Source organism: Dermacentor silvarum, chromosome 6 (assembly GCF_013339745.2).
Source record: "Dermacentor silvarum isolate Dsil-2018 chromosome 6, BIME_Dsil_1.4, whole genome shotgun sequence".
In the NCBI taxonomy this organism is placed as follows: Eukaryota; Metazoa; Arthropoda; class Arachnida; order Ixodida; family Ixodidae; genus Dermacentor; species Dermacentor silvarum.
In genome coordinates, this window is record NC_051159.1 from 33,106,997 (window position 1) to 33,133,465 (window position 26,469).

The 26,469-nt window shown below is 45.8% G+C and overlaps 1 protein-coding gene across 2 annotated transcripts in view; it reads left to right on the top strand.

Annotated features, from left to right (window-relative positions):
• LOC119455392 (serine proteinase stubble) overlaps positions 1–9,399 on the top strand; it is a 29,437-nt gene extending 20,038 nt beyond the window's left edge. The window contains exons 6-8 of one of the 2 annotated variants that reach the window (XR_007467465.1): positions 2,336–2,490; positions 6,883–8,939; positions 9,030–9,399. Coding sequence is in view for 1 of the 2 variants with exons in the window: in XM_037716793.2 (XP_037572721.1) it covers positions 2,336–2,490; positions 6,883–7,047 (320 nt within the window). In the remaining variant the exon portion in view is untranslated. Of the gene's footprint in view, positions 1–2,335; positions 2,491–6,882 lie in introns of both variants that reach the window. The other variant, XM_037716793.2, reaches the window with a different exon arrangement.
• The last annotated feature ends 17,070 nt before the right edge of the window (positions 9,400–26,469 follow it).

Consider the following 26,469-nt stretch of genomic DNA (forward strand, 5'->3'; position numbering starts at 1 on the left):
TTCCGAATAGCATTGACCCTGCAATTTAAAGACCGTTAAGGAAGGTGGCTCAAGCAGAACGAAAGAAAGAAAGAAAGAAAGAAGGAAAAGTTGCGCGAACTCACTGGTGCAGGTATCGAGGGAAGAGCCATGTATTTTTGCATGCATCTGCATCGAAAGCTATCACTTTGCGATCCCCACAGGCGACCTCAAAGGGGTTACTGACCACAGTCGGCCGCCCAGAAAGTACGAAGAACGTTGATGGCAATGCGTAAATTGCTTTCTTTCCACGGAACATTCAGCACCCTTGCCTTGACCTGAAATGGTTATGACCAGCTTAGGGGAGGCAACGTTGCCTTGTAATGTAATGGGAATTCGTGTGAACGCGTTTGCGCGTATGTAATCTGAGCACTAAAGGTGAATGCATCATGGTTGAAGAAGTAGGCCCGGGCAGTTCCCAATGCGCGAAAATGTCCACGACGTATTTTGCTGCACACAGAATCACGCAAATGAGCTCATTAAATAAAATCACCCTTTTAAGACAGAAATAAGAAGCCGTTGTCACGGTAATAAATAGTTACAGCACTGAGTTCTTTATTCCTGTAATGCATGCCTGCTTCGCAAGAAGTCAGAACAGCGGACTACACTCCAGTGTTAGAAGTCCACACAAACTACCGTTCATACGGGGTGATAATTTTTCAGTTTTACGGCATTCTTAAACATTGCCTGTGGCAGATAGCATAATTGTTGTCCTAGAGGTGAATTATCCGAAGAGGCGGACATTACTAGCACCAGAAATCGAAATAAATATTCAACTAAAGAACAAAATATCACTAATTAACTGCTGATTAATTACTTTGCGGCCCATGTTGCAATTTACGAATTGTAGCTGGTGAGTTTGCAGGACGTATCCACTTGAAATTAATCTCTAGGATGACACCTATTTAAATAAATGGGAATGGAAAAATCGTCTTTCTCGGCAACCACTGCACCAATTTTGATGTTTGTGGCATTGAAAAAGAAAAATTTAGATTTGCCTATAAAATGAAGTCAATATTCAAATTGTGCTTTACATTTCTAATTCTTGTAAATTGCTACCTAAAAATGTGGTATTAAGTTTACAACTCTTTAACTCCAGAATAAAATCGATGTCATAATTTTGTAAACTGCACGAAATACTTCTACATCGGAGAAAACCGGTGTTTCTTACACAGCTCTGAAATACTTCAGTCATTTGTGACTCGGACTTTTGCTAAACCTTATGAGGGCGTGGACGGGCTTCGCTGCAGACTTAAGTTGTATCCGACTATAGTAATTTTATTGCGAGACCCTATTGACAGGACCATGCTTCATCGCTCGTGTGAGTGTTACATGCTTATAGTTATGCACAGAGTGCAGCGCACAAGCTTTCGAGTGTTCATGCTGTCACAATCTAGCGCGACCCTGCCCAGGCATCCTATCATGTTCAGCGTATTTTACCGGTACCGGCGCGTGAGACGCCACGCAATAAGTGTTCTTAAGCGTAATCGTAATTCTGATATTTTAATCCCCGACATCCAATTAGTTCCTTAATGTATCCAGCAAAATATTTCATTGTTTACTTTTCAAAATATCAATTACAGAGTTGTAGAGAATCGTAAGAGACGTCAAAATGAGATGTATTCAGCAAGGTGCACATCGCGTATATTCTTTTTTTTTTTTCATCGAGAGATGGAAAACCCGCGAAATGTGAAAAATATGTCACTAGGCGGCCGTGCTTACGGGGTTGCAGCGTGATCAAACAGTATCAGTGGGAAAGCAAGCTGGGCCGAGCGTTGACGACATGAGCACTTGTGTTCTTTCCACGACTCGTCAATAGCTCCTGGCAATTATTGCGCACCAACATCAAGGGAACGCTTTCTTTCTCAGTCAGGAAAAAATAAACTCGCGATTTGTACTCTACTGGAAACTGTTGGACAATATTGACTTCTTGTCAATTAGAACTGCAATTAGAAAGTCGGCTGATTACATTTAAATAACTAATCGTATGTCATGAACAAAAAGAAAATTGTTGGCGCTTTATCAAGAAGACTCCGAACAACAAGCACTTGGCTCTGTTAGCGCAGAATGATCAGTCTTTTTAAAATCTTATTGCATGATAGCTGCGACACCACGTAATATAGGCTGAGTTGTTGCTGGGCTATAACATGCGCGTTCTGCGTTGTCAACTCTGTAAAGCTTCAGCGCAATGTGCCTATAGCTTGCAGCGTTCTCGTACAAAATAGTACGAGATGCAAAGGTTTATACAGCCCAGTTTTAGTTTGATTCCGACTGCTCCAGAGGCATGAGTATTTGACGTGCACCCGTTATTGCGCAGATGGGCCCCTTCCGAACGTCATGCAGAAGGTCAGCGTGCCCATTATTACCAACAAAGAGTGCGAGAGCATGTACCGCAAGGCCGGCTTCATCGAGGACATCCCCAACATCTTCATCTGTGCCGGCCTTGCCAAAGGTGGCAAGGACTCCTGTGAGGTAAGTCCCGGATCGGGCTCGGCTACACCTTTGTCATCTTGGTGACGGCTAGCGAGGCTACTGAAACTTCACATTGTTATGACTCGTTTTACTGAGATATGTTGACCCATCTCTGGTCAGCAGGACTCCAGAGGGTCAGCCAAATCAGCCCGGTAGATACGTGATAATCACGCACCTCATCTACTGCACACGACTATTTCGCATACTAAGGAAGCAACTAGTGTCGAATGGGCAAAGGAACACAGGAATGTAAATTTGTCACCATTACCTCCGAACGGACCACTGATTTTATTGCTGACAAACCGACATCATAAATGCGCAGTGTATCAGTGTGATGGTCACGGAAAGAAACACCACCACAAAGAAATATGTGGCATGGCACCCTCTAGACTGTCATCGTCGATTACAGCACGTGGTCAGGTTTTATTTAAAATGTTGCATGCATTGCAGTTCTTTATTCAAAGGCACGAGAGAAAGGGTGCTGACTCAGGTGTCCTGTAGTCTTATGTACCCTGCAAACGGCCCAGAAAAGCTTGTTAAGCGGCACCGGCCTTATCACGTGATTATCACGATGGGTCAATTTCGCGCAACAGACGTGTCATCGATATGTGGTACTACGACAATTGTCCAAAAATGAAATGTGCCAGTTACATTTGCACCACATTATGGGTACTGCGAAAAAAAATTACGATTGTAGATCTTACACATTGTTTATTTTATTGCTGAATTAACACGACAGCCACGCTAAAACTGTATAACCATGCCAACGAGGCAATCAAAAGGCCGAGTACATGGTGTGCCAACTTCTACCTTGCGAAAGCAAGTCCTAAACAAGCGGAAGTAGGCTTGGCAACCATGGAGCGCCAACTTCTGTTGTATAACATCAATGCCCTATTGCTATTTGGTCCAGCAGTTCTACATTTTGGAGAGTCAAATGTGACATGTGACATTCAGAGCAGGAACAATTGCAGTAGAGGGCAACTCTCATTTTGCTTGTACATTGAAGATTCTGTGACGAATAACTTGGATTTGCGTGCATTACTTTTCATATTTCGCTTTGTTCTTACCTCTTTGACATGCTGAAAATATATCCAGAGCTAAAATGATGGCCTTAAAAAGTTGTTGCGTGGCGCCTTTATTGTTTTATCGCTTCCTCAACTGACTCACCAGCTCGTGCTGAGCTGGATTCTGCATTCGCATTGTATGTGAACGCAATGTAATTCGCTGCGTAACTTGTAGCATCTGCGTTACGTAGCGTGGATGCTTGCAAACGTTCGTTGCCGTCGTCCTCGATACAGTGCAATAAGGCAGTCACACGCGAGTGCGCTGGCACGTCTTGACGCCCGGCCGCTTTCAGAGCAGACAGTCCTAAAACATCGGTCTGCACAGTCGTCTCACCACAAGTCGGTCAAGGGACTCCTGAAGTTTTTGTACGTTCGAGTGGCCTATTAGAGATACAATATTTCTCATAAACGTTCCCCAACTCCTCAATATTTCTTTCAGGTCATTGTTTTATGTCTACGCTATTCTTTCAGTCAATCTTTTTCCCCTTACACTCAAAACCTTATTGTAATTGAGGGGGGCGTTTGTCCTGCTCTTGGAACTATCTACACGGACCGTGGCGGTTAAAATGGCTCGGCGCCCAGTGCAGGGTCGCAAAACAGAAGCTATTGTGGTTAACCTCGCTGCCTTTGCCATCCTTCTTTCCCACCGTTTTTATTTTCTCTCTCAACTTTTGCCTAAACCTACGATGCTGTTTTTAGTGAACCAAAAAAAAAGTGATATACCTCACCCATAATGGTAACCGTCTTTACGCACATCATTTATTCAGTAATAAAATAAGTAAGCGATGAGCAACAGCAGCATGAGGTTTGATGGTAAGATCTTTCTGTTAAGTAAACTGAGGAGATTACAAGTTACATATGAGCGTAGAGTTAAACAGATAGTGTAAGAATTGTCTGCTGAAAGCACAAGAGAGTCTGACAAAGTATAGTGTCCCTGTATATGGCTCCCTTAGGGAGCCAGAGTTGCACAATGGTCTACCATCGTGGACTCCAATGTCATGCCGGAAAGCCGCTCCTGGCACACGCAGGAGCCGCGCTCAAATTGGTGGCGCTGTCATCAGCGCAGCTTTAATTGTCGTCTTTTGAGGGTGTTGTGAGGAGCACTCTCTCTCGCGTCAAACAACCGAAGCAAGTTCAGTTTTTACGCTTACCGCCAAATACAATTAAGCGGCCATGACACCGCAGCTTTCAACTTGAAATATGCATTAGCGCAAGCTCTTGGGCAGTTGGTGTATGATGAAACAAGGAACGTGCCTACCTAGCGGGTAGGTAAAATGTGATCAAACTGACATTGATATCAGATTTTGTCTTGGGAGGAGTGGAAGATGCACATGCGTCGAATGTTGTGTGCGGCAATGTTCATTTTCAGCTGATATCAATGCACATGTCTTGGGAGGAGGTGACGATGCGCATGCGTCGGAGGTGTTGTGCGGCAATGTAAATTTCAATAAAGCACAGTTGAAAGTTCAGCGTCCGTCCTTGTCTAACGCCTTTTCCTTGTGTACGCGCCCTTGCGTATTCGCTGATACCCCCTTATCCAAGTTGAAATATGCATCGCATGCTGAAACCGTATGCGCTCCACAGCAAGCGGGAAAAAATTGAGCGCATTCGGTGCAGTATAAAATTTGTATTTGAAATTTTTTTACGTCGCAGTTGAACCGTGCCAGTATGGCAACACTTAGCGGTGACCGAAATGAATTGTACAGCCCCCAGTAACGGCTCCCTCGGGGACGAAAGCTGATCTCGAAGGCCATGCTTTTGTATACGGCAAACACCGGTAGGGATTGCAGGTGCTGGAAATAAAGTCATGGTGGTCATGCGTCGTTGTTTTGTTCTTGCATGTGCGTTTCAGCAGAGACTAGATAAACAGAGAATAGCGGGGCGACCGTGGCCATGGCCTCTTTTACTGAAAATTCAACGCACGCTGAACACATATGTTGGCGCCAAGTATCAGCCAGCAAGCCTTTCCGATTTTGTAGGCTAAGCATTGAGCACTATATCGAACGTTCAGATAATGGCTGTTTCATTAGCACGCATGTGATCATGGCTCGCGGCAGCAGAACGGCGTGAATGCTTGAATTTAAAAATGCATAACAGCGCTGTTGTGTCTAATACCCTTTAGCTATAGCATTTCAGTACGAGAGGTCCATCTAATACGGGTCTTTGCCGTAAGGACATATCTGCGCACATCCAATTCCCTGCGCCACTATGTCGATACTACGGGGGAAATCGACACTAACGATGCGGGTGTAGATACCGTTTGCGCATATTATACAATGTCGCGTCTAGAGTTTAAGCACGTTACGAGCCTCAGGTAGTAAGGATATAGACGGACTTTCATCAAAATACAGAAGAGACTCCATTCTTGCAGTTGACGGCGCACGCGAGAATTACCGCGCGCGTCCGCCTAAAAGGATTAACCGCTTCCGTTTCGGTGAGGGCAGTTAAGCACGCTACACCCCATCATACTGCCAGAGCTGTCAGCGCATCGCACCACAGCGACTTTGCGACCACTCGCACTGAGGCAGAAGCTGGCGATGTAACGATGGAGGATGGAAACAAACAGTGAGTGACGATGTCAACAGCGCTTCATCGGCTGGATCACGCATAGTCTTGGCGTCGCTGTCGACGAGTCGGCTGCTTCGCAGTGCAGCAGAACCCGTCTTGCCCACGTGATTGCACTCGGGCGAATGGCGCCGCCCGGCGGCGCCCTGGAGAAGCGAACCGCACCCTGGAAGATGTCGCGTAACTTATGCTCTCTGCGTGAGCCTTATACAAGAACACTATGACGAATGTAAACGGAGTGACGTGGTTGAGGAACCAGTCAAATAAAATTAGAAGAACGGCAAACTGCGCCTATCTGGCAATGATGCAACAGAGGCTAACGAAGCACTTTGGCAATAGAAAGTACTAGTAATACACGAACGTACACGCGCAACTGCCACTTTTAATTTTACTTATTGTGTAGCCACAGAAGTCGTCCTCTCTCAAAAACTTATTGTAGTTTGAGGGTGGCGTTTGTCCTGCTCTTGGGACTAACTACACGGACCGTGGCGATTAAAATGGCCCGCCGCAATTGGGTCCTTATTTCATTGTCACCATCATCAACACACTTATCGACATCAAGCCTCCTCCGAGCTTTGTTGACGTTTCGATTCATCTACACGGATAACGAGATGTGCGTTAAGTTCAGTGCGACATTTGCTTAATTATTTTGTTACCTCATAGACACAGTGGTTCAAATATGCAGGGCCCGCAAGGCCCACTGATTCCTCTCTTATGACTTTTTTCTGATGTTTCGGCAACTTTGTTTTTTCTTCTCTCTTAGGGTGACTCTGGCGGACCACTGGTGCTGAAAGATCCGAAAACGGGGCAGTGGTCGCTCATTGGTATCATCTCGTGGGGCATCGGCTGCGCCTTGCCAAATCAGCCCGGCGTGTACACGAGGATCACGCATTTCGCCGACTGGATTCGGCAAATAATCGTCTTCTGATGTCGAGTGGGATTTTTAGGCGGTTATTCTACTTCACAAGGGCGAACGACTTTACAGCAGCGCCGGTGCACATCTCGACCGGCCCTGGAGGCTGACTTGCCTGGTCGCTTCTTGGGCTGCAGCACCAGCTTCGGGGGAAAATGCCCAAAAAGAGGAAAGGGGGTTTGGGGGTGCTCCTTCGCAATGTGCTCATTCTATGGTGGTAGGCTGACCACATTTCGCTTCAACTGCAAAGAACTGTTGCATTTTCTGGTGTTTTCACATATGAATCAACGACCGCGCATTTTTTGACATTCTACGTAATCGTTTTTAATGTTTAGCTGACGTCACGCGCAAACGGTTATGACGTTTAGATTGCGTGTAGTGGTACTTGTGGGACATGAAGTAGGGGGCTCACGAAGAAGCCGAAGCGACCCCAGTGTGCAATCACAAAACTAAAGACTTATCGAGAAGGTTATATATATCATAAATGAAAACAGCTAGTGTGTATTAAAATGCAGAGATTATTAAATCAATATTTGTTTCTAATGCATGGCACTCCTTCCGGCAAGGCCTAGGAGCGTCAAGAAATGCCGTTTTATCCAAATTTGAATCAGAATTTATTGCTTTTTTTCTCATTTCCCATAAAAACATCATTTCCTTCATTATTTATTTCTACTGCCATTGCTACAATAAGTTTGTACTTTGTCACTTTTAAACTATTATAAAGGCTCATTACTTGAGCAGTTTTGTTATTTGTTGTATGGATACTGTTGTATTGATTGCTCTAAGCTATCGGGACCACTACGGTCATGCAAATGCCACCAAGTTGGACGACGCAAAGGCTGCATCGAGTACTGGCAGAAAGATTAGCGGGCCCAGTGTTTCCTTTCCATGCCTTTTCTTTGATCAGTTGACGTGTTCCATTTAATGAAAACAACATATTGTATGCATTTTCCCCTTTATCTTATGATGTTACTCGCTATTTTTTTAATGAATTGACGCTCTTTCCCTCATAGTTAAGAGATCATTATTTCGCCTCGGCAATAGGCCGTGAAGCAATCTACAACCTGTGATAGTTAAAAGTGCCTTTAACTACATTTTTTTACAAAAGAAAAGTATGCAAGCTAAGAATGAGCATTTAGATATCTAGTACGCACAATACCGCGCTTGGTAGCAGTACAGAGAGCTCGATGCCTGGATTGGCATACGCCGGGCGGGACAATAGAACAGTTATAGTCAAGTTTCCGTGATAGCATGAAACCTTATTTAGTTTGGTTTCGTTGATGTTATATAAGGACGAGAGGAACAGCTGGACTTCGATTATGTAAGAAAACACGCGTATCGTTGAGAAATTGAGTAATGAAGCAAAATTAGTGACTGTGCACGAAGCGCCATTGACCCGGCATATATGGCGATAATTCAATAGCATATCCTGTTTTCTTGAGAGATTTTACTCAGGATTGCCTACGTATTACCATTAACGCCTTGTTAACGTGATGCCAAAAATGTACATGGTAATTTTAGAGCCCGTGACGACAGCTCGGGATGCTTGTATTCACGAACAGCGCATATAAATGGAGATAAGGCGTACTCCATGTGCTCGTGTAAAGGTGCCAATGATGACGTAATCTCCGTGAAGAAATTCCCTCTGATTTTCGTCGCCGAAAAATGCTTCGTGACAAAAGACTGTGTGACACATCTGGAAGAATCAAACTTCACAAAATGTCAGTCACGTGCAACAGTTCTGACACCATCTATGTTCATGGCACCACGGTTACAATGGGGTTATCCCTTTGAGGTTCTCGACTTGCTTAAATGCAGCGACTTCAACAATTACAAATGAATAGCTGTAGTGCCTTCTCCTACGAATTCCATAATTAAAATAAATGATAGTTATCTGTAATCCAACCGTTCCGATGTTCTCTAACCAGGCGCTACTGAACTCTGCTATTTGCTCGATGGCATCACTGTCTAGATCTTCTACTCTTCTTGTTAACTAGTTATTATATTTTTAAAAGCTATACTTGCCCTATTTGCACCATCCTGCGTTGGGAGTGTGAAGCGACTTATGCGCCACCGGGTTACATGGCGTTGACATTGATGATGCCACATGCAAAATGCAATTTCAAGATGCGAGCAGCTGTGACGTGCAATGACAGATTCTGTCGAGTATTCGAAATAGGTGTTTCACAAAATACGCCATTCAATGTTCTTGATTTAGTCTTCCTCGGGTAAGCGATTCCATCCAAATCGCCTTTCCACATCCAATTCATTACAGATGTAATGAATCTAAATGCCCGATGATGTTTTCACGTGGAAGACTGCTTTACAAAGTGTATGTAGTTATTTATTAAACTCATTCATCGTCGACTTGTGTGAGCTGTTTTGATTTGCAAACACAAAACATTACATGACGCCAAGAGCACAAAGCTTCAAGCATGACTGCACAATTTACATCAACATGCATTTTAATCAGGAAGGTGTGTTTGTGGTGCACGCACACATTAAGCAAGCTTGTTTCTGTATCATACAAATAAAGGTTCGAGAGATAAATCAATCTTCAAGCAATCAAAGAAAAGTTGTCATTACGTCTGTTAAGTGCCATTATGTACAAAGAAGCAAAGCTGGGTTGCCTCTAGCTTTTGCCATTTAAACACTAAAAGCAATACTTCAAATACGCAATACCAGTTAACATCATTGAAAATAAGTGCCTAAAGTTTAACTAACCAAGCAGAGCATAGTTTATTTAATGAGGGGTAAACGAACTACGTTTGATGGTAGCTGTTGAAGTCATTCTATTCATTATATAGAATTGAAAAAAAGGGTGGAAAAGCGAATTAATGTTCTAGACAACATACATTAATCGTTTTTGGTTATTTTATGTGAATCACGCAAGCACAGGAAACGCTGAACATATTTTGATTGCGTTAGCTCAAAGAAGGAATTAATCGAATTCAAAGCTTTTGCAACCGGCTGCGTAATACGACTTGTTCACGTCGTAACAGGACTGTTAAGGGGGGGGGGGGGGGGGGCGATTTCGAACTTTCTAATTCAAATACTTGGAAAGCAGAAATGTACCCATTAGAGAATTGCCGAATTATTTTCAATTAAATTTGTTACAAATAAGAAAGTTAATTCCTACCAAATGTTGGCAGCACACTTTTGATATTGCGGCTCAAATGGTTTACGAAAGTTCGTCAATTCTGAAAAAAAAAAACAGCACAAGCGTTACAACTTCCTAACTGTGCACTAAAAAACACATTTGTGTAAACTGCATCTGTTAGATCATCTAAAGCCAGAAAATATACAGCTCTAGAAAAACTATTTCATTTTTTTTCTCGTGACTTTTAGAATAGCATTGATCAAATACTTGTGCCACTTTGAGAGCAGTGTGTAGTAGATCCATAATTGATGCCATAATTGCGATTCATGAGAGTTCTAACGTTCGCATTACTGTTTTCCCGACAATGATTTTTTACGTTTTACTTGGTTCTACTGCACCAGTCTCTCAACTGCGCCATTGGCAGGTACAAAGGAACAGATACGCTACAAAACCGACGCGGGTAAGTCTATCTCTGCAGTATCATCTTAATTACAATGTTTTTTTACAGCGAAGCTTTTATAGGATAGGTTCCAGGAGATCGCGTCTGACAACGGAAATAGATCCACAATTTCAGACGCGTCGGGATGGCGGTGTTTTTAAACGTCGGAATCGTAAGACAATTTCAGACGCTGTTATAGGCTACCTTTCAGGAGATCGCGTCCGGAAACAGACTGGAAGAATACGCGTTGCGCCACCTTGTGGCATTGTATGGAAACGTCGGGATGGCCGCGTTTTGAAACTTCGGGATCGTAAAACAATTTCAGAGCCGTCGCGCCACCTTGTGGCGTCGTTTTAAGCTTCGGTATTGTAAAGAAACTAGTGCACCACACCGCGCTTTTCGCAGGAACTTATGTTTGCTTCATCGTTGCGTGACGTAGCTCACCCTTGCGGCCACATGAGTGCGTCAGCTCTAGGACGCGCCCTGCAATTGGTTTATCCGTCTCAAAAAAAAAAAAAAACGCCATAGTCTCGCCTATATCATCTGTAGGTTCTTTGTGAGTTAACGCACATCGATCCGGAGCGTCCGGCCCCCTTCTGGCGCCAGCTGAAAGTTGCATCGCTCCAAAGCGAAACGTACATCGCTCCAAAGCGTAGCGCCACCTTGAGGTGTCCACTGAAACCTCCGGGGTTTAGCGGAGAAAAAGGAATGAGCGTGGCGGCGGGAGAAGGAGACCACCGATAATGAGTGGGCCGCGGACGCGAAGTGAAAGTTATGCGAACCGTCCATGTGGCCCCAATCCCGCAAACTTGGAACGTTTCACCGGAGCAACGGTCAATCGCCACATACATTGGTTTGCTGGTCGTCCACCTTCACAGAGTGGAATGGCAGGGAGTTTTTCTATTGGTTTAGAGCTTGTAAGAACTGCCAGTAACACTAACAAGAGGAATTTTGTTCTATTTCAGGCAACATTCGGGAACAAATGGACAGTCAAAGTGAAAGATTTAGTCCTAACAATCGGCATACTAACCTTTGTTTCGAATGCCGCCGACGTCACGAAAATTGGTTCTACGAAAACAGAACAACATATATCCGTCCCAAGATATCTTGGGAATAGCTCCCAAGATAAAGCTCCGTCTTTACAAACGTGGCCTAAGAGATACCCTATTGTCCAGACTAGAGCACTGCACGGGCCGATTTTTGCGGCCCGAGCCCGGCCCGGGCCCGTTTTTACATTGAGCGGTCCGCCCGAGCCCGATCAAAACTTTTATGGCGAGACCCGGGCCCGGCCCGGGCCCGGAAATAATCTATGTTACCCGCCCGGCCCGGCCCGCCACCCCTTTACCTTAAGCCCGAGCCCGGCCCGAGCCCGCCTCGAAACCAGCCCGAACCCGGCCCGAGAGCGAAAAATACAGGTTTTTCAGAGTTGAGAAGCCCGAGAATAACTCTCAGAAAGCCCGAGCCCGGCTCGGGCCCACGTCAAAAAACCCGAGCCCGGCCCGGGCCCGGGTAAAAAAGCACACGCCGTGCCCGAGCCCGGCCCGAGCCCGTGAAAAAACTCCTCTACCCGGCCCGGCCCGGCCCACGGGCCGGACCGGGCCCGGGCTTTCGGGTAAGCCCGAGCCCGTGCAGTGCTCTAGTCCAGAATATATAGTCCGCAGAGTTAAGTTTAAACTTGTCAGGAGGAGGAGGAGGAGAGAAAGAGAGAATGCAGGGATGTTAGCCAGAAATGCGTCTGGTTGGCTAACATCCCTGGTTCCCGTCTGGGGGACGGGAAAGAGGGAATAGAAAGATGACATAGAGAGAGGAGAGGGGGGAGGAAGAACGCGGTGAGCTCGCGCACGCATGCGGAGGGCCTGAGCAAGTCAAAGGCGTTCACACAGGCCAGTAGCCCTCAAGAAAGACAAAAGTGCCTTCATAGCTTTGGGGGCGGACGAGCGATGGGGACGGTCTTCAACCAATAAACAGTAGGTACACAACAATGTTAAGATCAACGCGTAAACACTGGATCCTTTATTGCTCTCTATATTGGAGTCAACAATAAAAGTCGTAGAAATCACTCTCGTCGGGTGTGTCACTACAAAACAGTCCAAAGCATGTCGGATTCGACGGACAGCTCCTCAGTGTCTTCATAGCCTTCACAATATTTATTTCTTGCACAGGGTCGCCTGCACTGAGCTTGAAGGTGGAACCTTCGCTTGCATATTATAGCGGTGTTTTATATTTTATGGCGTATGTTTCATCCATTCTAACAATGTCATCATCATTATCAGCCTATATTTATGTCGACTGCAGGACGAAGGCTTCTCCCTGTGATCTCCAATTACCCCTGTCTTGCGCTAGCCGATTCCAACTTGCGCCTGCAAATTTGCTAACTTCATCACCCCACCTAGTTTTCTGCCGTCCTCGACTGCGCTTCCCTTCTCTTGGTATCCATTCTGTAACTCTAATGGTCCACCGGTTATCCATAATACGCATTACATGGCCTGCCCAGCTCAATTTTTCCCTCTTAATGTCAACTACAATATCGGCTATCCCCGTTTGCTCTCTGATCCACACCGCTCTCTTCCTCTCTCTTAACGTTAGGCCTAACATGTTTGGTTCCGTCGCTTTTTGTGCAGTCCTTAACGTGTTATCTAGCTTATTTGTAACCTCCAAGTGTTTGTAACAGCGGTAGAATGCAATGATTGCACACTTTTCTTTTCAACGACAGTGGTAAGCTCCCAGTCAGGATTTGGTAATGTCATGCCGTATGCACTCCAGCCCAATTTTATCCTTCTGTAAATTTCTTTCTCATGATCAGGGTCCCCTGTGAGTAATGGACCTAGACAAACGTACTCCTTTACAGACTCTACAACTACATACTTTACAAACATTCGAATTAGTGATGAACAGGATATAGAGGCTCCTTCTATACCCAGCGGTGAAGTTAGAAGGGTCTTGCAAGACATGACCAGCGGAAAAGCTGCTGGAGAAGATGGAATAACAGTCGCTTTAATCAGAGATGAAGGGGATATCATGCTTCAAAAGCTTGCGGCCCTTTATTCGCAATGCCTCACGACTTCAAGTATACCAGGGAGCTGGAAGAACGCCAACATTATACTAATCCATAAGATTGGAGACGTTAAAGATTTGAAGAATTATAGACCCATTAGCTTGCTTTCAGTATTCTACAAAATATTCACCAAGATAATTTCCAATAGAATCAGGGCAACACTTGACTTCAGCCAACCAAGAGAACAGGCTGGCTTCAGGAAGGGATATTCTACGATGGATTATATCCAGGTCATTAATCAGGTAATCGAGAAATCTGCGGAGTACAATGAACCTCTCTACATGGTTTTCATAGATTATGAAAAGGCATTTGATTCCGTAGAGATACCAGCAGTCATAGAGGCATTGCGTAATCAAGGAGTACAGGAGGCATACGTGAATATCTTAGCAAACATCTACAAGGATTCCACAGCTACCTTGGTTCTCCACAAGAAAAGCAGAAAGTTACCTATCCAGAAAGGGCTCAGGCAAGGAGACACAATCTCTCCAATGCTATTCACTGCATGCTTAGAAGAAGTATTCAAGCTCTTAGACTGGGAAGGCTTAGGAGTGAGAATCAACGGCGAATACCTCAGCAACCTTAGGTTTGCAGATGACATTGTCCTATTCAGCAACAATGGGCATGAATTACAACAAATGATTGAGGACCTTAACCGAGAAAGTGTAACAGTGGGGTTGAAGATGAATATGCCGAAGCCAAAGATAATGTTCAATAGCTTGGCAAGGGAACACGAATTCAGGATCGCCAGCTAGCATCTAAAGCCTGACAATAAAAGGAGCTGTAAATATTGCTCCTGCGCAGCGGCGACCATTGCGGAGCTGATTTTACTATGTGATTCAGCACGAGAGAACGTTCGCAGGCACATGTAGTCCGCCTTTGTTATCTTCAAACGCGCCTCCGATCTTAAGTAAAATAACGTATTCTCCGCACCCATATATATAGTGCGCACGTACATCGCGCAATTTCAACTTTGAGACATGTATAGGACGGAAAATGCGGCAGTCTAAAATATTACCGACAGTAGTATGCTTACGACCGCTTAAAGGAATTCCAGAAACATAGTGTCAGAAGCAGTGGCACCGGTGGCGCCTTCGAGGAAGCCTTATTTCGGAGCGAGCTCGTATGTCACCTGTTTATAAATACAGGTAAAACGCAGAAATGCTTTCATGAGACAACCACTTGACCGATTTTAATGAAATAGGTTGCATTTTAGAGAGAAAGTTAAACTCTAGTGATGGTAGACAGACAAATTTTCTTATTTAGGACTTGAAATTTCTTAGAATGATTGCCGAAAATTGGTATGTTTCAAAGAAATAGAAGCACAAAATTTACGAATAGTAAAGACCCTGCTGTAAACTGCATCTGTTAGAACAGGTAAACCATGCATATTTCATATATGAATTCACAGCTTACGTGAATTTCTTACAATGTTTACAAGTGTTTCCAAAAGCCACACTCACAATATATTTAATAGCGGTCTATAATAAATTAGATTTGTATGCTTTAAATGTAATATTAGGTGTAGTTGACATAATTGCGATACCATTTTTATTTGCTGAGTTGTGGAGCTGTAAACGCGATAGTTTTTATTTTTTATTTTGCTATATTCAACACTTTTTATTTAAAAATCACCTCCTAAATCGATATTCCGCTTGCAACAACCACCATACGTTCACCTTCTCTTTTAAATAGAAGAAATCTCATAATATTTTGTACAGTGGTTCCCAGAAAAAGTGATTTTTTTTTCGTTCCGATGTATTTAGTGTCTCCGAGGTGAAGCTTCCTCTTAAATCGCGACTGGTTAGAAACCTTTTGGTTAGTGAGTGTTATAACAGCCTTCAGGGAGATTATATAGCTGCAAATGCCTTTTGCATCTGACGCTACGTAGACCGCCCATACTCATTGAAATACTATTAAGCGTGTTTGATTGCTGATAAATATAGGTTGATGATGATGATGCAAGCTCTAGTTGTGCCGCCACCGCCCTTCTACTGCCATATGCACATCCCATAGAAGACAGCCTTTATAAGGACCGCTAAACTATCTATATATTCACAGAAATAAATCAATGTCTGCTGAAGGTGAGCTTTGTCTTTAAAAAAGACGCGCGTAAATCAATCAATGGCGGGCTACTTTCTAGAATATTGGGCTGTTCTTGCTTGTCCGTATTATTATAGTGGTAGCTTACGGAACAGATAATTAGTAGCAGCGCACGTTGGCAGCAACATCTTCTGCCACTTCGTTTAATAACGACGCTGAGCCCTTCTGAATTGATGAATATAGTGCGTCCGAGGCCTTTCGCCTGCTACTAAGCAGAGCATAAGTTGTCGTTGCGGTAATAGTTCTGTGGGCTCCAGTAGAACTCGGCGCCACAGAATGGTAACACGAATGGTGCAGCTGATGTTTATGTCTGAAGTATTCGGTAAGTGATATTTGAGAGCTTTAGCTTGTCCGTAAAACTAGTTAAATTTCACTGTATACCGTTTTACCGCCGCTACAGATGATGACGATAAGTTAATGACATCTCGAAACGAGGCGGTGACGAATAGTCACCTAGCCTACTAGTCAGGTATGCCATAGATGCTTTTCATTGTAGAGTTTTTGTATACATCTGCCTAATCTTTTGTTATCTTCCTCAAAACTTCTCTATCTACCTTGTACCACTACCTATGCTTGTAACGCATCCGGTCGTATCAATCTTTTCCCAGCTTTTTTTCCACCACAGCAACAACGTTGGCAGCGATATCTTGAGAGTCATTTTCCAACCCCAACGCTCTAAAGGGGCCCTGAAACACTTTCTCAACATAGTAAGAAAACGTTGTCGATCTGTGGCAGAGGCTGCTGTGAACATGTGAGCCAAATATTACTGCACTGCATGCAGCAGCGAATTTACAATCTGTGAAATACAGAGAAATATCGCTTGGTCTCGCTTCCGCAATGTCATCCCGCAGCGGCATCAAGAGCTATTGACCCACCAATGCTATTGGCTGATTTCGTGATCGCGAGAGCATTCTCAGTAATAGACAAGTGCAAATTTTGAGTTCAATGAATGAAGAATATAAATGTCTGCAATCTCAAAAAGAGTGGAAAATCATTTCGTGTTTTGCACTGCGCGTGGCCTTCGAGATGGCAACGGCGTGCTGCGTAGCGCAGTCTACCGCGGCCGCCACGGGAGGCCGCGGCGAACCGTTTTGCCGTATTGATTTAACCGCCGCGACTCAACTTTCGGCCGCGGCTTTGCACTCTTGGCTTCTCCGCTGTGTAGCTTCCAGCGCGCTAGTGGAGGCGTAAGGAGAGATAAAGACGGGTATCGGTGCGATAGCAGCACTTAAAGGATTCGAAAAATTTTTCTGGCATGAGATTCGTGAGACAACATCCTTTAAGAGTGAGGCCATTCTATGATTAATTATAAAAGTGTTGCAGAGCCCATTTAATCACGGTTACGTGTTGCATCGGTGTTCTTGTTGTAAAAATGTTTTTTTTTTTTTTTAGAAAAGGCTGAATGAGGACAATTACTTTGTTTTCGACACTTTACAGCAGTAGCTAAGTAAAATATAGTTAGTTACTGCAATAATACCTTTGTCTTCGCTGGTAAACTGTGCTCCACCAGGTGGCGCCGCCAACCCAGCCGCTCTTCCGGTCGCGGTCGTTAGCATCTCGACAACCCGGTATTCCGCAAAGGGGAAAAAGTCGCAGTTTAGCCCGAAAGCTGTAGCATCGATTGAGATAGCACTTTAGTAGACAGCTATACGAAGTAAGGATAGTAGTATTATTGGCTGCATAAACTTGTAAACCTTCGCTTACTAACTAAACTAACAAGCATGGTGCCACGTGCGCACAATTAAACATGAACACATCTCACTCGATGACCGCGCGCACTCCCTGTCAGAACGGTGGAGTGAGAAAATGCGGCACCAGCAGCGAGCGAACTGACCTTCGTGCTGCCTTTCGCTTCAACGCGAACTAAGCAGCGAGAATACAGAGCACTTCAAGCTATTGGCAACTCCAGAATCCGCTACTTGAGCAGGCAACACTGTCCAAATAAACAAATATGGCTACGGCATCCAGGTTCACGGCGGCTTTTTCGCGTGGTGCTGTGGTCACGTTTCTCTTTTGTGGCATCGAATCGAGGTGTTTCGTGGAATCTGAAAAGGACCTTGCCGTCGATCACCTTATTTTGATCGGTTTCAATAATTTGAGCGACCAAATCGCGGAAATAGTTTTCGCCGTGCGTGAAAACGTCCAGCCTGCCCAGAGAGCCGCATGAGATTTTTTCTTTTTTTTTTAAGGACAAAGGGCCTTTGAAATGAGCCGGAGGGTAAGAAAAGGAAATGTGTGTGCGTAGCGGGCCTCCGAAAGGTGAAAGCACTTGTTCGCAGGGTTGCTCAACTGCTGCAGGTACGATACTTGACTGTTATCGACCTTTATAGGCAACTCCACACTGAAACTCGTGTTGCAGTATACCACATATAACATCTCACAATATATAGGAAGTGACGTCTATCGTGCTTTCGGAAGCTGTATACGGATATTCTGCACGGATAGAACGAGGCTAAAAACTGTAAATTTGTCCGGTCAATGCGTCTTGATGTAAAAATCAAATGAGAGTTTCGTTTGTCACCTTTTTATAGTTAGTAGATACGTGTGATAAGGTCGTCTGCGTCGGATGACTGGCGCTTGTAGGTGCTTCTAGTACGCAGTGTTCGAGGTAGGACCGGCGCTTGGGAACACAGCAGACACCTGCCGCCCGTAGAAATTCTCAAACCCGGTGAAAAGTGCAAAGTGAATAACAACCAATCGGACCAAGTTGAGCTTATTGGAACAGGTTTCTAAAACTTTGCGAGAATTTTCTTGTGGCAAGTATAAAGGCATGACTCGGAAGCTAACTGAACCAGTTGTAATAGACTTTATCTGTGTGCACAGTGTCGGAAAGCAAACTATGCGCGGGTCGAACGCTCCAAAGCTGGAACGAGCGCGGTTTGCAGTTACTTCTAAATTTCTTGCGAGCAAATAAACTGACAACTCACCGCGTTGAATGAGAAAACAGCATATTCTACTTATGCCGCCAAACTAAAGCATTATGTGAAAACGATATGTCGCTTCGCGGCATAACATGAGTCAAGATCAACTTCAGACCTTCCGAGGCAGTTATCATTCCTGCTACCGGGCTTGCAGACAAAAGTACATTAGCGAGAATAGTCCTGCTGCTTAAATCATTAGTAACGCTAATGCTGGTGCACAAAACTATAGAAGAACAAAAACCAAATGAAGCGTAAGCGTACTTCACTATAATTTATCGAAGAGCCTGCCTGAACAAAGTGCACTCCGCGATGTGAAACGTCAGCAAGAGATTTAAAATAACCAAAAGGATAAAAATAGTTTACTCGCAGGGAATAAAGAAGTCGACCCGAGTGAAGTTTTCGAACAAACCACTATAGATATCAATCACTTTTTCCCTATGCGGAAGTTTCTTATCTCCGATGCGCGTCGTCTGCTTCTTTCTAGAAACGAGGAAATCATGCATTGTTTTTCCATTGCGATGACGCGCATGATAGTAGTAAACAAACGTCTTTCGACGCCGTCTTTTTTTTTTTCATTTTCGGGCTTGTGCGCGGCGGCGTCACGACGCTTTGGGAACTACAAGGCGTCCAGCGGATGCTATGACAGGACGCCCTCCTTCGCTTCAAAGCTGAATCTGGATCTGCTGTTCCTCGGCGTGGCCGTTAGGCAGCGAGCGTTAAGTTGGAGTCCCGAATAAGAACTCTGCACACACTGCCTCCATCGCAGATCGCTTTCTAGATAGGACCCGCGCGGTCGTACCATACGCACCGGCCACCATAGTAGAACCGATGTATAAGCTCCGTCTCAAAAGTTCATTCAGTGAGTCAGAGAAAAATTCCGGAGGAACCCATCTCATGATGAATGTCGAGGTTCATGCGATTAGCATTGAAGCAACGCAGCGACACGCCATATTGCCACCACCAAATCTCGTCCTGTATGAGCGTATGAGGCGTGTAGCCGCGTTCACTGAACACGCTACGCTATCCAGCGGCGGGCATAGGCGGAAGGTTTTCATTTTGCAGGGGGATGGGGGGGAAGGGGGCGCTTGGCTGGAGCTCGACCAGGTTTCCGAACCCCATATATATATATATATATATATATATATATATATATATATAAGTGTGTGTGTGTGTGTGTGTGTGTGTGTGTGTGTGTGTGTGTGTGTGTGTGTGTGTGTGTGTGTGTGTGTGTGTGTGTGTGTGTGTGTGTGTGTGTGTGTGTGTGTGTGTGTGTGTGTGTGTGTGTGTGTGTGTGTGTGTGTGTGTGTGTGTGTGTGTGTGTGTGTGTGTGTGTGTGTGTGTGCGTGCGTGTGTGTGTGTGTGTGTGTGTGTGTGTGTGTGTGTGTGTGTGTGTGTGTGTGTGTGTGTGTGTGTGTGTGTGTGTGTGTGTGTGTGTGTGTGACGCGAGCAGGAGGTCGCGGACGTAGAACAACATGGTCGCCCGAACACTGCCTTTTTGTTCTTCGTCTTTCTTTTTCCCCACTAATGCACTGTACCGTCCTTGTGTGGTTCGTTACACACTTCCCCCTCCTCCCGAGAGAGTCGTAGGTACAGGGGCAGATAATACCGTCTCAATCTCACATGAACGATGTCAGTATGGCAGTCCGGTGACAACCAAAAGAGCTCAGGTGGCCGAGGCTGGCTGTTGCACTCCGGACGACATATGCATGCCCCGATGAAGGAAGGTTTTGACACATTGCAGCAGTGGGAACTCGGATGTAGTGGGTGTCGGCTGACTCATCGCGACTTTAAGACACGCGGTGTCTCTTGCTCGAACCTTCGATGGTCTGAGTAGTCGAGGCGAAGCCTTCGTTCATCCGGCATGCCGAGGAAGTGCCCGTGTCGTTTTCGTCGTTGTGCACACCATTGTCTCCGGAATCCTTGGGGTGGGAGCAGTCCTGATGGGTGGTGCTGAAGGTGCGTTCGGCGACGTTCCTTGCTTGCAAAACACCGTATTCGTTCAGTTGGCCTTGGATTGAGTAGGCTTGGGCGTTGATGTCTTTCTTGTCGCATCTGGGGAAATTTCGGTGACGGTCTTCGTCGCCTTCTGTATCGAAGTTGTGGTGGCTTCCGTTCTTCTTGAAGTTGGTGATGATGATGTTGTTGTACCATTTGTTGAGGTAGAGCTTCTATCGAAGTATGCCTTTGATTTCTTTGGCAAATTGAAGTGGGTATCAAATGGTAGCTGGCACACTGCTGCTTTTTGTGAGACGTGTCTGGTGGCGAGGGCTGTTTGTCAGGATTCTCAGTAGACTCTTCTGAAGCTGCTGGGACTTCATTCAGAATGGACGCTTCTGTAATTTGACAGCCTGCGATGCTGCTTGGCACGTGCGAAGCTTCTGAAGTGGCAGTGGCTTGCTGAGGTGTAGTATGCAGAAGAAAGATTGAGAGTCGCGAAGCAGCTTGATCTCTAGATTTAGGTGGTTCCAAATTGTCTTCTTCGTGAAAAGAGGACACGCTCGTGTTGGTTTCCTTCTGTACTCTTGGCGGGAAGGCAGTGTGGTTCACGTCACCGCTGGAAGTTATAGCAGCGCTCTTTGCTTGACAGGTGTGAATGGTACCGTAGTCTGAGTTAATGCAGTTTGGAATCCTGCAGGATGCTCTTTCAATGGATGATGTCGCTGTAGACGTGACTTCACCCTGCGCTTCCAGTGATCAGTCTGACTCTGGAAAATTCGAGGTGCCATGCGCCAACGAAGCAATTCTGGGAAGCACGGGCTGCGGAATGAGCATCATATAGAAGACTGGCGTGACTGGAAACCAGGCGGCGGGTCGCACGTATAAGACGCAGTGAACGCATCTGATGGATTCGCGATGGCAGGAGTACGATAGCATGATGAAGACACACATATTCGCGATTCCTGCACGGCACTGAAACCTGGTGGAAGGTTTGGTCTTGAAGCGAAGCGACTTGGATATCGCTCAGCGAAAGGAGGCTTTACTATATCCATTGTGAGTGGTGAAATCATGGTAGGCTTGCGATTTTCTGTCGTCTTTTCGGGAGGACCACTACTTGAAGAAATTGTCGATGATCGAGTCATGCGTGGCTTTGGTTGGCACTGATGATGATAGTTACGTTGAGTCTGTGTGTGACTGCGGCGACCCAATTGATATGTGTCCATCTGGTGGATAATGGAGGGATCTGTGACATATACTTGAAATCGACTCATCATCTCCTCTTTGATTTTCTTCCATGATTCGTTATTTTCAAATATGTGCATGAGGTAGAAGTGAAATGCCTCACCAGTGACGTAATCGTTGAAGTTTGCGACCATATCCCGTTCCGACCATGATGCAGCGGATGCGTGGAGCTCGAAGAGGTGGAACCAGTCTTCCACGGGCCCATCGTCCACTGATCCGGTGTACTTGGGTATGTCTAAGGGTTGCGGGGATGTGGTCATGATGCCGGTCGGTGTCGGTGGGGAAGCTGTGCGCTCGGGATTCGCAGCGTGGCATGGAAGACTTGCATGTTGATGCGTGGCTGATGAGGTGGCTGCAAGGTCTTCATCCTGCCGACTTGTGTGACGCGAGCAGGATGTTGCGGACGTAGAACAACATGGTCGCCCGAACACTGGTATGGTATGGTATGCCTTATCTGATGGCGCATACCCACTGCGGGGGATTGGCCAAGATTTGGGTGGGATTAGGCAATCTTTTTTAATACTAAAATCGGTAAAGATAAATGGAGAAAATGAACAAAATAAAATATTTAAGAATTCAAGAAAATCTATTTGACACTGCCTTTTTATTCTTCGCCTTCCTCTTTCCCCACTAATGCACCGTACCGTCCTTGTGTGGTTCGTTATATATATATATATATATATATATATATATATTGTTACGGAGATGTTGGGAGTATAGACTGGATGTATTTTCAATATATACACAAGTAGGGTTAGAGTGGTCAAGATAGCTGACCAGCAACAACACGCAGCAGCCAGTGTCTCTCGATCTTCTTCTCTTCTTTCCTCCTATCCTTCCGTAACAATATTGCCACCTGGTGTTTTGAGCCAGCCAACAATCATCATTGGGTGCCCAGCAAGAACGGAGAAGACGACGAAGTCGAAGAGCCCGCGCCAGCTGGAGAACCGTCTTTCTTCGTGTCTGGCATTCTTCGTGTCTGGCTGCTGGTACTGTTGCTTGCGCTTGCCTTAGCGCGTGACAAACTGGTGGAGGTGCTGGGTAATCTAATCTATGCACCAAACCCCTCCGAGCAGCAGGAGCTCCAGTCCCGTACCGGTGGTTACGCCTGTACACCGCGCCAGCAGAAGGATCCGTGGACAAGCCCCTGAGTTTGGACTCCTCCCAGAGACAATGGCAGCTCCGACCACCCCAACCGGTATGGAGGGTACTACGCCGATTCATTGTACGCTACTCAATCCGCGAACACCGAATCCCTTCCACGGTGCCATGCATGAGGATGTTGAAGATTGGCTGGTGCACTATGAACGTGTTGCCGCGTTCAACAAGTGGGACGATGTAGACAAACTGAAAAACGGATATTTCAGCCTTAACGATGGCGCACGTGTTTGGTATGAGAACCGTGCAGATACCCTAACTTCATGGGAAGAATTCAAACGCCGTCTTTTTGAGACCTATGCGAGCCCTGATCGCCGAGAACGAGCTGAGCGTGATCTCCAGTCCCGTATTCAAATGCCGAACGAAGGTGTCGCAATGTATGTCGAGGACATGACGCGTCTCTTTCGACGAGCCGACCCCAGCATGTCAGAAGAAAAGAAGGTGCGGTACCTGATGCGCGGAGTGAAAGAGCAGCTGTTCGGTGGTCTCGTACGCAGTCCTCCCAAGACTGTGTCAGAATTTCTTTCCGAGGCCGTCACCATGGAACAGACTCTTCGGCAGCGGGCAACATCATACGAACGCCAAGTGAACGCTGCCTCACCTACGGACTTCTTCGGAGCTCACGGGGACCACGTCGATTTCTTCCGAGAGCTCATCCGTTCCGTCATCCGCGAAGAACTCCAGAAACTGTCGGTACCTTCACAGCCGACGCTCAGCTCTTTGTCCAGCGTTGTCCGTGACGAAGTCCAGCATGCATCACATTGTGCTTCGGCATGGCGCACCGTCATTCATCATCACTGACCGAGGGACCGCATTTACGGCGAAGCTCCTGGACGACATCTTCAAGTTGAGTTATACGAGTCATCGAAAGGCCACTGCATACCACCCTCAGACTAACGGCTTGACAGAAAGACTAAACAAAACACTGGCAGACATGATATCTATGTACGTGGATGTGCAACACAAAACGTGGGACGAAATCCTGCCGTACGTAACGTTTGCGTACAACACTGCCACGCAGGAAACTACACGATTCACGCCGTTTCGTCTCGTGTATGGTCGAGATGTCCAAACTATGCTCGACGCCATGATTCCGTATGACGACATCGATGAGCTCGACCAGTTAGCTCCTGACGTCGAGGAGTACATTCAGCGCGCCGAGGAAGCACGTCAACTGGCCCGTGTGCACATAAGACAGCAGCAGTCTACAGATGCAATAAGGTACAATCTCCACCATCGACAAGTTACCTATGAGCCCGGCGACCAAGTTTGGGTTTGGACCCCCATTAGACGGCGAGGCCTCAGCGAGAAACTCCTGAGCAAGTACTTCGGACCGTACACAGTGCTAAGGCGTGTTAGCGACGTGAACTATGAAGTGATTCCTGACGGAGACCTGCCATCGTCCAAGCGCCGATTACCCCGTGCAGAGATTGTACATGCCGTCCGCCTCAAGCCGTATTTTACACGGTGATGTTCACATAGCGTACTGTTGAACAAACGTTTTGCTGTAGTCGCATCGTCCTCCGAAGAACTCCGAAGCGAATTGTTTTTCCCGACCACAAAACGCATTTTTTGCCTAGTGTGCATGTCCGTATCTGGGCTAGCACGTTTACATTTTTTTTGTGCGTCTTACCTCATTTGTGTAATTTTCATGTACGTCTTCTGTTTGAGCATCGAGTCGATGCTTCATTGGGAGGGGGAATAATGCCACCTGGTGTTTTGAGCCAGCCAACAATCATCATTGGGTGCCCAGCAAGAACGGAGAAGACGACGAAGTCGAAGAGCCCGCGCCAGCTGGAGAACCGTCTTTCTTCGTGTCTGGCATTCTTCGTGTCTGGCTGCTGGTACTGTTGCTTGCGCTTGCCTTAGCGCGTGACAATATCAATAACCTGTAATAACAGTTGCGCTGGAAGCAACTTCGTGTGACCTCGAAGAATTGTTCACTGAAGTGATGGCTTTACATGAGTATTTACAAGATCTCATAGTAGGAGGCAGTTCAATTTCACCGCCCGAGTCCCCTCCCACCACCAAGAAACTGGTGTCTCTCGGTGGTGTAATCTTCCTTCGTGTTATTATCTTATACTTCGCTGTCACTACTACTGCTTCGCATTTCAGGTGAAACTGCAGCCTCTTTCCTTTCCCTTTTCTTTTTCTTTTATTTTTACTGTGAGTCCGATATAAGCGCTGTTGCGCGTGACTGCTATCGATTCTGATTACGAATGAATCCGGCTTTGCCTCATTTCGGTTACTGAGTGAATGATGTATATTTATGACCTCTGCATGCAAGTGGCGATGTTTCCATCCCTAATAAACGTTGTGAATTATTAGCAGAGTTTTTTTTTCATGAGTCATTAGCATTGCCTACAGGAAAGATAAGCAATACTGAGAGACATATCATTCATGTGCATTTCACACGCCGTTGATAAAGACTCTGCCGAAGGGGTCACTGAAGGCAGCACTTTTTTTTCCAGGGTCAAAAGAGCACGCCAAGCAATTTGAAGTGACGTGAACCTACAGCAACATATTCAATTTCTAGGCATAGCTAGGCTATCCATACTATTAGAAATAATTGTTAGTTGGCTATCCTCCTTCTCTTTAAAAATATAATACACTTTGTTCTGTGTATGCATTGAAATATATTGTGTCTGTGCACGGTGTTCACAGTGGAAATTAAAAAAGAAAAGGTTGAAATGAAAAAATACGGACGGAGTAGCCGCCGCTTGTGCTTCTAATGCGCTTGTGCTCTTATTGTCGGGATTCGCTGAAATAAAGCGAACGTATGAATTAAAAGCCGCGCCCGTCCGCACCGACAATGATGCAGTGAGCTTTTAGCTACAATAAAATTTCAAGTGAAAAGGTAGAGGCAAACTAAAAAGAAACCTCAAAATGATGTGGGTAACAGAACTCTGGCAATGACACTTTAGGGGGGTCGGGGGGGGGGGGGGGGCGGAAAACTTCGGAGGGGGCTCGAGCCCTGGAACTCCCCCGTAGTTGGCGCGTATGGCGGCGCCTGCATGAACACTCTATTCAGACAAGATTGTCTCCTGTGAAAATTTAGATTTTTTTGTTAGTCAAGAGCGTCACATACCCAAAAGCACACATTCAACCATCCAAGTTGACATGAAAGAAGTTGTTCCGACGATTGGTTTTGAACCCTGCTCCCTCGGCACAGCAGTTGTACGCGTTAGACAACGTGCTATACCATAATACACACTGGCCCAATTTAAGTTTGCGGGAAAACGGTGGGAGTCTGACAGATTGTCCCCCTAAAAGTTCCCAAACCATGCTAATCGCATTTGCAAGTCGGAGACTCAAGCCCCGACTGAACCCATCTCGTGGTTAGTGGCGAAGTTAATGCGATTACCTGTCAAAGTATAGCGACACGTTGGATTGCACCCACAGAGTTGCGTCTTGAATGGGGAGTGTATGCAGCTAGGCTTTGTCTCTCGCGTTTCCCTCTGGAGACGCTGGGTCATACAGAGGC